Here is a 13660-nt window from a genome sequence, read left to right on the forward strand (position 1 = left end):
CGCCACCTGCTGGCAGAGAGTGAATCTGCGTCTCGTTCAGCTCCGCTTTCATGCAGATATTTTTTATGTATAGTTTCACAAAACTGAAGTCAAATCATTCTGTTTTTGCTTCAAATTTCGAAATTATACAACCTAATTTAGGTTAAAAACTGTTCATGTTTCATGTATGCATCTTTGTTTGGATCATGATTAAAATGCAGTGGTTGCCTCTCATTTTAAATGGAAAGAGCACAGACAAAGCCTTATTTAGTTTATCTGAAGAGATTTCTTTTATTTGTGTTACTTATTTGATTTGGGGCTTGTTTAAATTTAAATTTAGTTTAGATAACCAGTGTGAAGCGCTTGATTCAGCGAAGAACACAATTAACTCCATGATTTTAAACTAGTTTAAAGCCAGATGAAACAATGCTGACAAACAGGTGAAACGCTGTGCGCAACGATACAGTCAGAAGGCTTTTTTATCTACAAATCGCCATCATTTACCATGGATTTACTGTAGTAACACTATCTGCACCATGGTTTTGTGGCAGAAATGTGGGATATTCATATAGAATTATTCCTGTGATCAAAGCTGAATTTTCAGCATCATTACTCCAGTCTTCAGTGTCACATGATCCTTCAGAAATCATTCTAATATGCTGCTTTGCTGTTCAGTAACCATTTCTGATCATTATCAATGTTGTATACATTTGTGCTGCTTAATATTTTTGAGGAAACTTATTTTTTCACGATTCTCTTATTAATATTTGAAATTGTTCTTTGTGTCAGAGCGCTGGAGTTAGTCAGAAATAGAACGCAACATCCGTTTTCTGTCATGGATTTGTCATGTCGCGTCGTGCCGCATCCACAGCAGAGAACATCACTGGGTTCTATTTGCTTTTGTCAAATCGCGCCGTTTGCGTCTGGTGTGGTCTTTGTGAATCTTAAGTATATTCATCATCTGCTTTACGTACCTGGCACTGGCAGTATTTTCACAAACTTGTAACTTACATGCTTAGAGCAGAACCATGCATCGTTCATTTATATTTCTACATGGCTCCCTGCAATACAACTCTGCTTCTTCAATCGCGCCATCTAGTGGTCTGTTATTGATACAACCATGACTTCTACAACTGATAGCGGAGCGCTCAAGCGGGTACTGCGAGTCATGTTGAGGTAATTAAAATATGTCAAATTAATATTTTGCACTCAATTATTTACTTATCATGCAAGTGGGCACATGATAAGCGGGAAAATTACGCAGTGTAGTCTTTATCACCCTGCAGAGGTTTCTTTTGCTAAATAATCTGCTGACTCAGCCTTGCCGCGCCCCCCAGTTTGGGAACCACTGAGTAGGCGATTTGTGCTCTATCAATTTGGTCTGTTATGATGGTCTATGTGTTTAATTACTAATGCCTGAGCCTTGCCGCGCCCCCCAATTTGGGAACCACTGAGTAGGCTATTTGTGCTCTATCAATTTGGTCTGTTATGATGGTCTATGTGTTTAATTACTAATGCCTGTGTAGTACGGCGTTGCACACAGAGGACAAAAGCATTCAGCCTTGACTCTTTATCATCATAAGTGATAACATTTGCAAAGCGTACCAAATTGAACAAAACAATTTAAATGCAAAATTTGAATTCATGAATATGTAACGGTATCCACGGTATAGCAAAAATCCATATCATGGAACAACATAATACACCGGTATTTAGTCATGTTCATACCGGTATAGCGCCCACCCCTACCATCCACATAAAAAAAGCTAGTCTTTGATATTGACATTGGTTGTTTGGTCTAATAAGCTCAAGCATTGATAAACAACCATGAAACCTTTATTTTCTACATTAAGAGCTTACATGGAAAGTACAGTAAGTACAGTGTGTGAATATCATACAGGCATCTAAAGTGCAGATCTCCTTGACACAGTGAGATTTGCTTTTTGCATGGTTGTATTCTATAATGCAACTCACAGAGTTAGCTTGTGTCTTGGCTTGAACTGGATGTAAATCAATATGGTTTATGAAGTAATTATCAGTGTGATTAACCCTTTCTTCTTACAGGGGACATTATCTTCAATGCCAAAGACCCAGAACTGCCCCCAGACTTTATCTTCGGAGAGGATGCTGACTTCCTGCCTGAACCATCAGAACTCCCGGTGTGTATTACGATTATAATTATATGACGTCATTACCCTGCATTCTAAATATAGAGAATTTTAGATAAATATTATGTTATGGAACAGTAGTTTAGTAGACTATACAAATGTTGTAGTTATAAATAGTAGTAAGAAGACAGGAATGTACAAAAAGTTTTGTTCAACGTTAAAACAACACCCATGTAAGATGATGCATTCAGTTTAGATCTTCTCTGTACAGAGACCAAATTTAACAAAATCTGACAAATAAAAATAGTCTTGTTTTAGTGAAGTGTCTGTGCTCGCTTTACGGTCACTCTTACCCCCCACAAAAAATTTTCTCAAATCTCCAGTGAACCAAAAATGTGGTAGCTGCAGGCTAAACCTGGTTGTTCAGAAGAAATACACACAACAAGGCAGAACAATGGCTCTGTTATTATTGAATATGTTTGAAGTAGCAGTGCAACAGAGCTTTCAACTGTTTTGACTTGCTTTAGTGCGGTTAGTTAAATCAGATGGCTGGTATCGATGTGCGTGGTCGACTCAGCAGCCAAATTTGACCCGCGGGGCTTCCAGTGTTCTAAAGAGAGAGTGTTGGTGAATTACATAAGTGTTGCGTCTGCGCTTAAAAGTGTCCTTCTTCTGGTGCCGATTTTAGGATTGCACAATTAGCCACAGAGGAGGTGCTGCTGCAGAACACCCTCAAAAACAACCATCCAGATAGAAAACTCACTAGGCTTCGAAACATTCATTCGTTCTTTTTTTTTTTTTTTTTAATTAATGTTGTTGGTTTTTTTTGTTAGGGTTAGGGGGTTAGGAATATCATTTTTGGCATAAAAAAGCCACTGTGTTACTGTACTACACAAACAGTGTGCCGCATGCTTAGCATTTGTGTATTCTGTGTGGGGTCAGATTTGTTTAATTTCCAAATTAATAGATCACGATCCTCAAATAAATGCGGAGAGTTTCAATAATTAAATTAAGTTCACAAATAAACAAAATAGAATTGTCAAAGAAAAAATGACCGTAATTATATTGGCTGTAGCTAGAATGTGCTGCAATTGTTCAAAGCATTGTGTTGTTATCTGATTGGCTTGAGTAGACGGTGGGAGGAGTCCATCTATTTGTGGATTTGTGAACACATCTTGACGCTAGAAATGTTTCAAAATCTACAGAAGTATGTGGTGATTCATAAATGCAGGAAGCAATCCACAAATGTGTCCTGTGAACAGGGTTATTATAGTTAACTATAATAGTTAACTATGGTTGTTATTGTAGTTAACTATAATAACCATAAAAAAAAAATCTTACTTGGAAATAAAAATCAACTTAAAATAAAATATAACAAATATTTATTAACTTTAAAGTTATATATTTTCATTGATCTATCTATTTGTTTGCAGATTGTAACCTAATTGTTTTGGAAATATGCAACAAATCTAACCCCATAGTTATGCGTCAGAGACATAGTATAACGAACTGTTTCAGGTGCACTTGAGAAATTTCACAGACCCACAGCATTCTTGATATGTTGTTCTGCCTCTCAAATTGTGCATTGTTATAAACACTCTCCTTCCAAATGAGTGACATAATCAAATCTGTTATTACAAGCAATCCATAGGTCAGACCGAATAAGAAACCAGGCATGAGCCATTACCTTCTTTTTTTCTTGATAATTTTTATTATATCCCTGTTATAAATGAATGTTTTGTAGTCACATTGTGAGAAAAACATAGCAACAGATTCCACCGACCATTGTCATAGTTAGTGCTGTCAAACGATTAATCGCGATTAATCGCATCCAAAATAAAAGTTTTTGTTTACATAATATATATGTGTGTACTGTGTATTTTTATTATATACATATACATACAGTGGGTACGGAAAGTATTCAGACCCCCTTAAATTTTACATGTAAATATTTTCAAAATATTTACTGTAAGAGTGTGTATTTATATATACATAATAAATATACACCATAAACACACATATTATGTAAGCAAAAACTTTTATTTTGGATGTGATTAATCGCGATTAATCGTTTGACAGCACTAATTGCAGTAAATTCTATTATATTCTATTCTATTTTATTCTATTCTATTCATAGGCAAAATTTACTGGCATCTCAAATGGGCCCACCAGATTCCTCTTGTGGTGTGTTAAATTACTCAGAATTCTCATTATTAATAATAATTCATCGTATGGGTTTGTTCCTTAGAGATGAGGTTGCAAGGGAGACAGAGTTTGTGCAAGACATGGTCTAGATTCGTCTGGACTCTGTTGTTAAGACTCCTCATACCCTGATTGCTTAAAGCTGTCCTCCAGGCTATTTTGAAGGAGGAACGGAATGAAAAAATCCCCTGCTTATGTCAGAGTCTGTGAGACGGTGACTATTGCTCACCGTCTCTTGAATGCAGCTGAAAACATGTGGGGGGAAGCACCTCTTTGCTGCCAAGGCTGCACTCTGCCGATGTGTTTGCTTTGTGTTTTAGCTTCTTCGTTATGGCGGGTATGTGTGTGCAGCCATTTGGTTTCTTATCCAGGGATATTTTCTTACGCTGGTTTGCAGCCACTCTCCCTCTGTCTTGTTCTTCATCCTGTTTATTCTGCACTAAGCTGGATTTTTTTTTTTTTTTTATGTGTAACCAAACATGAATGATCCAAAATGCCTGGGGATATTAATATGCCACATCATAGGCAAACATAAAGTCTTAAAACAGGAATACATTTGTTGTATATGTTCTTATTCTGATTTGTTCATCTTATTTGCTTTCGTCCTTCCCAGACGGTTCTGCTGCTTTAATTCGGCTGTCAGTGCGTTCCATGCAAACTGATCATTTTCACATTGGCATGTGAGAGACTCAAGATCAACAATGACCTCTTGCGTCCGGATCGTTCACACCTCAATATGCAGCTGTGTTCCAAAATCTAGCGAGCTGATTTGCTGTCTACTGCCTATAAACATATTCCTTTTTCGAGACCCAGGGTGGCCTCGCAATTTGTTGTAAAAGGCAGAGCAGTAGAATAAAGAAGTTGTTCTGTTTAGTTGTGATGTATTATGCACGTTTGTGAAAAATTTAGTTTAAATAGGTTTTGTAGGTAAGGATGGTAGCATGTTGCTCCGCTAACGACAAAACAACTGTTATGTTTAATAATTCTAATTTTCACATCACCAGCGCTCAGATGCTGGACACAGGCTTGTTTTCCAGTTACATGGAATATTGCAGAGATTTCACACCGCTTTGAGGAATTTCTGATGTCTCAGCAAAGCTTGGGGTTGTTTACACTGTGTTTACGTGAATAGCTGACACCAGAAGATTTACTAAGGTGTGAAAAGAAATGTCACAAGAGTGTTTTCATAATTTCTCATTTTAAAGTCAATTAATGTAGGTTCTTTTTACTAGTTTTTAAAGTTTTTCAATTTCAAGGCATCAGTGATCTGTTACAAGATACACAAGGACAAAATGCATTTGATGCCATTGTTGTTAAACTATTGTGCACGAATGCAAATGAGACTTTTATCATATTTTAGCCAAATATGAAAGAAATGCAACGCAGTACACCGTAAACAGTAGAGATGTCCTGATGCTTCTTTGTAATTTGCTGTTAGGATTGGCATTGTAATTTATTATCCTCAAGTACGGGCACACATTACTTATAACATTATGACTAGGCAGATATTGTGTTGATACCACAGAGATCACAAGTTTGATTTGGCTAGCTGTGAAAGCACTGCATGAAACAAAATATGACTCAGCTAGCTCCAAACAGCTCTGTAGCAATTTCATTCAGACGCTTTTCATTCAAATAGCAGTCAGCACCTGAGAAGCTCAAGCCTTGGCATTTTCATGGATGAAGGTCAAAGAGTGCACTACGGTGCAGACATCTATGCCATATACAATTTTAGAAAGCATGAAGAGTCAGAATTTGTGAACAAAATTAGATAGGCCACTCATCAAAAATCAATGGGAGAAACTGTATCATTCAACAGGATGGCTGTAGGAAAGGATGTCCTGGAAAGAGACAATTACATTATACATGCTGTAATGCATTTGGCAAATGCTTTTATTCAGAGCATCTTGCATTGCATTCAATGCTGTATTCAGTGCTATTAGATTTTATTGATAATATGAAATTGTGGTCTTAACCCATTTAAATAGACAGGAGGACATACATGACTGAAGTAGCTCCCCAACATTGACCACTGAGTGGGCATTAATTGTGTGAAAACTTCAAAACATATACATTAAAATAAGGTTTTTAAAATTGCAATGCAGTTTGTCCATCATTAGCTGGAGAACCATAGAGATTCATTGTCAGACTAGCCACAGCCAATCCTGTAGACTAATGTAACATTGACCCAAAGTGATTCAGCATGCTGTGAAGAGGGCCAAAAAGGATACTTTATTCCAGTCTTACTTAATTTCTATAACCAGACCATTCACTTGCACAACTTGGCAGAAAATGTATGATTAAGTGACGGTGCTTCCCTGAATGTACCTCTGGGATCAGGAAGCCAGACCTCAATTAGCACTTAAGGAAAGACACTACAGGCAAAAATTGTATTTTATTGCACTTTATCTATTTGCTTCTGTAGATTTTAATTACAATACAATTACAATCCTTAGACTAAAAATCCAATGTTTTGTTGTAACTAAATTGTTATATTTTCATTTGATAACATTTTAAAATCTGACTAAATTGTTAATGTTTTATTAACTCGTTTCGTTAGACATCATTTTTTTATGATACATTTGTATTCAAATCAAAAAACTCTAAATCCAGAAAAAATACAATGAAAAACGCAGCATTTAGGGGAAAATAAAATGGATTTCACGTTGCTAGTTTTATGTGAGGCTCAGACCAAAATGTAACTTGTATTTGTTTGTGTACGTTAAAATATGGTGCATAAAGACAAGGCATCAGTAGGCGCGTTTCCATTACCCTTCAAATTGCGCAAATTGAAATTGCGAATTGAAAATGCACTTAATGGAAACGCGTCGATTTCGCAAAAACGCCCATATATCGCAAACAAGTTTTTACGCTCGCATGAGGTGGTGTTTTGCACAAATCTGTAATGGAAACGCGCCTAGTGATCTGTTACAAGATACACAAGGACCAGTGGCATTTGATGCCATTGGTGTTAAATGTGCACAAAGGCATATAAGACTAAAAAAATTGCAACACAATACACCATAAACAGTAGAGATGTCCTGATGCTTCTTTGTAATTTGCTCTTAATATTGGCATTGTAATTTAATATCCTTAATACGGGCACACATCACTTATGACTAAAGGCAGAGATTGTGTTGATTCCACAGAGATCACAAGTTTTATTTGGCTTGCTGTGAAAGCAAAATTAGTTATTTCTCATGCACTGTGCTATAAATCTCCACTTCGTGTTCCCCTTACACACCAGGGGTTTGTTCATATAACATTTGCCTGATTTTATGCACCATTTTATACCTAAAAACATGATGAAAATTAGTTTTTTTTCTGGCTGTTGACAGTATATTCTGATTTATGGAGTGATTTAAAAGAGATATCCATATTCACCTCTGTGAGAACTATAATGTGCCAACAAAATAAAACAATATTCAGATTTCTGTTCTTGAAATGTAAGCAGATTAGTGCGTATTTAATTAGAAAATGCCTCATTTGTGTGAAGCATAAAACAAAGTATAACCCTCCTTTTCTATAACCGAATCAAAAATATTATGTCTGTTATTATGTCTCCTGTTCCTGAAGAGCAGAATAAGAGTAAAAGTAAGGATGCCTCAGTTTAGTGTCTCTAATTAACCTCCGTCAAACACTAACAGTGCTGCAGCAGCACACTACAGAGCTTTGCTACTTTTGATTTTAATTAGTGGCTTTTCTGGCCGTTGAGGAAAGAGCAGCTAATTGTGGTGAGGTGGCTGAGACGGTAGTCTAAGCTCCGGGATGGAACATCTGACGTTAGCCATGGGAAAACTGGAGAGATCAAAGCCCTCTCAGTTTAAGTTTCACCGGGCTTCGGAGAATCGAGGCTGCAGTCTAGACAGCAAACATCTCAGCCTGTGGTGATGTCTTGTTTAGGCTTATATTAATGATTCATGCAACGCATAATCCTGCTATATTCCACGTTTTTGTGTGACCTTGTTTCGACCGCGGTGCAACCCACGCTCTATTAAAGGGTTTCACGTTTAAAAAGGCATCGTAACTTAATATCATAGTGCGACTGTTGAATTGTTTGAATGGTGTATGGTTTAAAGAATAACACCACATTACAGAACAAGTGAAGCATAGAGTCAAGATACAGGCGTTTTTTCACTGTACAAGTACTTTTTTTTTAAACTATAATCAGCAGATTGGCATTAGGTAATGTGTCTTTCACTTCATATTCTGGGATATATTTTACAATTTCACTTAAATTTAGAATTAGGTCAGTGTTTACACCACAGATGAATGTGGCCCAAATCAGATTTTTTGTTTTGTTTAGTTTTTCTGGTGAATGGTAATAATCACTCTTGAATCTCAGATTTTGTCTTCAGATCTTGGCCATGCCTGTTGTCATAATAAATTACATTAATTAATTAATTTAATTTATTTATTCATTAATTTATTGTCAGATCAGAATTCTTGCAATATTTTTTTACTTGAATTATTATTATTATTTTAATGTTTATAATTTTAATGTTTACATCTTTATAACTCAAAATCCGTCTATAATAATAAATATATTGTGTTAGACTTTTGTTTAAATGGAAAATCTAAATTGGTCACTATGTGGTGTGTCTATGTAAATTTTGTACTATTTTTTTTTAAATAGTGTAAACTTAATTTCTTTTAATGACGCAGTAGCTCAATGCATTTAGGGAGGTTTAGTATTATAGGCATACAATAATTGGATATTTTGTCATGCCTGTATGCTTTATTCTTATGTTATGGATTAAAGTGCCTGTCATTTGCCCCTCTCCCTTCCTCTGGATACATCATTTCCCATCAGTCCCCATGGATGGATATTTCATTGGTCTCCCGGAATTGCCTTCAAGTTTTTCTAGGCCTGCTTCTGGCAATCACACCGGCAGTTCTATTTTTTTATGAGTCACTTGGCATTATGGGAAGGATATAGCATTGACAATAGAGAGGTAGCAGGGGTTGTGTTTTGGCATGGCCTGAATACACCGTTCATACTGACCAGGAAACTGCCGGGAAGTGTATCAGCCAGGGAGATTTTGGAAACAACCAGAGGACACCAATGGCGGGGTACAGAAGTGTTAATGTGCACACTGTTATCTTTTTATAATTAAGTGACGGTTGATTCTGGTAAAATGATTGAGATTGCATTGTTTTATTCTGATGAACTTTATCTATATGGCCTTGTTTTTCTGAAATGTCTGCCAGGCAAGAAGACAGAAAAAAACCAAAAAAAAAAACAGAATGAATTCCAAGTGGAAAAAAAACAGTTCACACAAGACGTACTTTGTATTACACTTAGTCATGCAGTCTGTATTAAGACCCTGTCATACTAGCTTGACAAATATTTTCACAGCCTTTCACTTTCAGATATATATCTTTTATTTTAATGGTACCTTCTCCAGCCTCTTAAATTTGCCCATCTGGAGTTTCCAAACATATTGCAACACTCTGTCCTGAGTGACCTGTGTAATTTCAGTCCTTTCATTTCTCCGGCCCTGTTTGCATCCAGGTCTCCTACACACCAGGAATTCTGCTTTGAACAGTGGTTTTTAAGTGTTTAAAGTATTAATTGTAAAGATTCGCATTTAGCCTGCACCTGAACCATGAGTGCACTTTGGGAAAAACCCCTCAACTGCCATAAATCCAGACATATGCAGGAGCATAGAGGCACCTCGTCAACGTTTGCTGACATTAAGTGCAATAATCCTCTGCAGGCCTCACAGAAAAACCGGTTTGAGCAAACAAAAAAAAAACTAGTTTACTAACAGTAACAAAGTACTATTTCAGGTTGAGTGTAGTTTACGCTCACTTCATGGTAAACTAAACAATAAGGTTATATGCAGCAGTAAAGCCATACAAATTAACTACACTTACTGTACTGTTGCTTTACTAAGAAAGCATTCTTGCAATTTTCACTTAGTGGGCAATAAAATGAGTGGGGGAAAAAATCTTACAGATTTACTGTGAAGGAATTTGAGACTTAAAAATTCTTTACTGTTGTCCATCATGGAAAGGAAATGGAGAATTGGAGGCTCTGTGGTGGATGCAGTAAAACATGCTTTTAATAGAATCTGCTGTTGCCTCCTGCTGAAGGAACACCTCATGTCCCGCTACACAACAATGCAATGCAGGGTGACCATATACAGAGGCAGGCAAACCTGGGCACACTTAACAACCATTTCCTCTTCCTTCCTGTTCTGCTAAAGCAAATCCCAAAGTTAGTGCAGCTATTACTGGCAAAGCCATTGACAGAAATGGAAATATGGAAATATATTTTTTGTATGTTTGTGGGTGGATCTTATTGTAATCCAGTGGTAATGCTTTGCTTAGGAGCGTATATTTTGTATAATTATGAATAAATATTAATGTGATGCCATTTATTTTTTTTCCCCACTTGGGAAATTATCTTCCCTGCTTCTGTTATCTGTACATAGTTGGATAGATGCATATTCATTTTGCATCCCTGTTACTCATTTTGGTTTAGATTTAATTTATTTATTCTTGAAGTTTGTGCATTTTATTCCATTAATTTAGTATGATAATGTATTATTACATTATTAAATATATATTGATAGAAAAAAAATTTTTTAAATGGTCACTCTTTGTGTCAGTGTGCCCAGTGCATTAAACTCTAAAGCAAAGTGTCAAGCTATGTTGTAATTCAGAAAAACTGAATTAGTAAAAAACAGAGTTTTAAATCTGTATAGCCTATCTGTTAAAATATACTTATATATAGTTTATATCAATGCAACCACCAGAAAATTGATGTTGTAATTTAAGTGACTGATATCACGGCTGTGGTTGCCTGAATTTTATCATAACAATATGGTAGCATTATTTTCATTAACTGAAATAATGTTATTATACAGAACTGCTAAACTCTGTTTTACCTTCATAATAAGCTGACAACCACCTTAAAAACACAGACTGTAAAGAGAAAGCCACATGAAAGTTAAAGTTCATCACTGCTAGCTTTTCCACAAGCTATATAGAAGGTGCAGTGTATGAAAAAAAAATAAGAAACGGTTATTTCAGTGAAAAACAAACATCAAATGTGAGCTGTCACACAGAGAATTGCGGGAATGTAAATTTTCATTTTTTTACTGTGAATTATAAGATGATTTTTTTTTTCTCTCTTTCAAAAAATACACATTTAGCAGTAATTTACAGTAAAATTACATCTAATTTCTCATTAGTTCCATTGCAGCTTTTCACAATTGCCATAGCATTTTTAAATAGTCTTTTATGAAAATTACAATCATATTATGTTATAAAAGAATAAAGTTGGTTCTAATATGAGGAGGTCATTCATTGCAAATGAATAGATTTAAACACCTTTTGTTGTCTCTCGTTTTGATTTTTGATTTTTTTTTCCCGTTGAGGTCAATTTGCAATTTGTTGTTTTTGTGTAATGATGAGATGTTGCAAAATGAAGACTGCTTTGTCCTTTCTCTGAGTAAGAAATAGTTTCCAGGCAGACAGGACTTGGAGTGACTCAGAAAGAGTGTAAATATTGCATCACTGTACCTACGTAGGCCTTTTGTTGTATGGCACGTATCTAGCATTTTGTGACCGACTGACGACTGCTGTCTCGATTGTATTGTCTGGGGAGCATAAAGTGGCAGAGACTCTCCAGGGGCCCTGGTACTGTAAGTCCAAACACAGTTCCTCTGACACAGCACATTCCTGAAGTCGGCTTTCCTTCGTTTTCTTCATCCTCAACTCTCCTCGGGCTGTTCATTGCTTCATCCTAAAACATACCTAAACAATATCCAACTTGTTTTCCGTCGCCCTCTCATTACGGGAATCCTGTTGTTGCTGGTAACCGTAGACAGCCCAGGACGATGAGGTCATTGCTGGTGTAAGCGTCCTGCCTCTGCCCCAGCTTCCTCTCCTGGCAGAAAGGATGAGCCCTTCCCTCTCCAAAACAATGGCATCTTTCTCCTTGCTCAAATTGATCTGTAGAGAGACGTACAGAAAAGTGGCCAGACGGACAGAGGTCGGACTGAGAAACCAGACTGTTATTGTCATCTTTTCTAACCATTCAGTGCTTAACTCTTTCTTGTTGATGCGGCATGCAAATAACTCTGACATTTGACCCTTGCAATCTCAAAACAGATCGATCTTAAAATAGAGCAGTGACTGATAAAAAGTGGCTAATGGAGACGGCTTGTGTATGTGAACCACTGTGGTTATGTCATCATCAGCTGGCTCATAGTGTTTCTGGCATGGGTTTAGCTGCTGAATGCCTCAGATGTTTTCTGGGGTCATTTATACCCAGTATTTGTGAAAAGACGTCAGATGAGAGGTTGTACTTCACACAACTGTCAAGCTTTCATATAAAATGATGTCATTCAGAATTCCTTCAAAACACAATGTCGTGGCAAAGTCAGAATGCTCTTTGGTTTTCTTGTGATTCTCTGATCATGTTACAGATCCTAGTATAATGTTCCAGTTAATGGAAAAAAAAAACATCTCTTAAACATCTTTATAACTGATTAATCTAGGGTGTGAATCTTTGGGTAGACAGCGAAGCTGATTCAGGAATGATTTTTGCAGATTCAGAATTATTAAATTTGATTTGGATTAATTATTTTATTCAAAGTGTGTTAATAGTAGGGATGGGTGATATGACCAAAATCTTAACAGTTTGATGCCAATTCTTGATAACATTTAAAAAAAATACTAGTCTAATATAAGTCGGAATAAAAGAAACAAATGACAAAGGACAAATGCATAAAATAGAACAAAGATACAAATGAAATAAGGTATGTCAGTCTTACAATAGTAGAGATACAAAAAATTTATAAAGTAATCAAATGTAAAATGTCTTAACGGAGATTGACGATGTATGGATTTGTAGATGGAATTTCTAATATCTCCAGTGTATCAGATGAACATAAATTGATCCTTAATAAAGCTACAAAAGTCAGTTAAGAGCAGTGAGTGATTTTATTTTTTATTTTTCTTTTGTTGTTTGATTAACATTAAGGACATGGGCGACATTAGGGGGGGCAATTGCCCCCACAAATTGTTAGTCATGGAATCCCTGATGTCGGCCCCACAGCAATGATAAATGCTCCAGCAATTGGAGCGCTTAGCCAAGCGCTAAATACCCTCAACGTGTTTTTGCAGCGTTGAGCAATGTAACCAATCACAGACATATCTGTTGATTACACAATGGCCAATCAGAAACTTTTTGTCAGAATTCACTCACCGCTGAAAGCGCCGCAGTTTTTAAGTGCAGTTTTGCACGCTCGTGAGTCATCTCATGACTAAGTGCAGACGCGATGTAAATAAGAGATTCATTGTGCAGTTTAGAGAGCTTCATTGATTATAACGGAACTTTGTAAGATCGCGATGAA

At 36.3% G+C, this 13660-nt stretch overlaps 1 protein-coding gene across 2 annotated transcripts in view; it reads left to right on the top strand.

Annotated features, from left to right (window-relative positions):
* Nucleotides 1-13660, top strand: part of LOC107726087 (BRCA1-A complex subunit BRE-like) — a 33898-nt gene that overhangs the window by 10073 nt on the left and 10165 nt on the right. For both annotated transcript variants that reach the window (XM_016535568.1, XM_016535569.1), the window contains exon 4: nucleotides 2044-2138. In XM_016535568.1, coding sequence (XP_016391054.1) covers nucleotides 2044-2138 — 95 coding nt within the window. The remainder of the gene's footprint in view (nucleotides 1-2043; nucleotides 2139-13660) is intronic.

This window comes from Sinocyclocheilus rhinocerous, unplaced genomic scaffold, assembly GCF_001515625.1.
Source record: "Sinocyclocheilus rhinocerous isolate Xijiao unplaced genomic scaffold, SAMN03320098_v1.1 scaffold636, whole genome shotgun sequence".
Classification (NCBI taxonomy): domain Eukaryota; kingdom Metazoa; phylum Chordata; class Actinopteri; order Cypriniformes; family Cyprinidae; genus Sinocyclocheilus; species Sinocyclocheilus rhinocerous.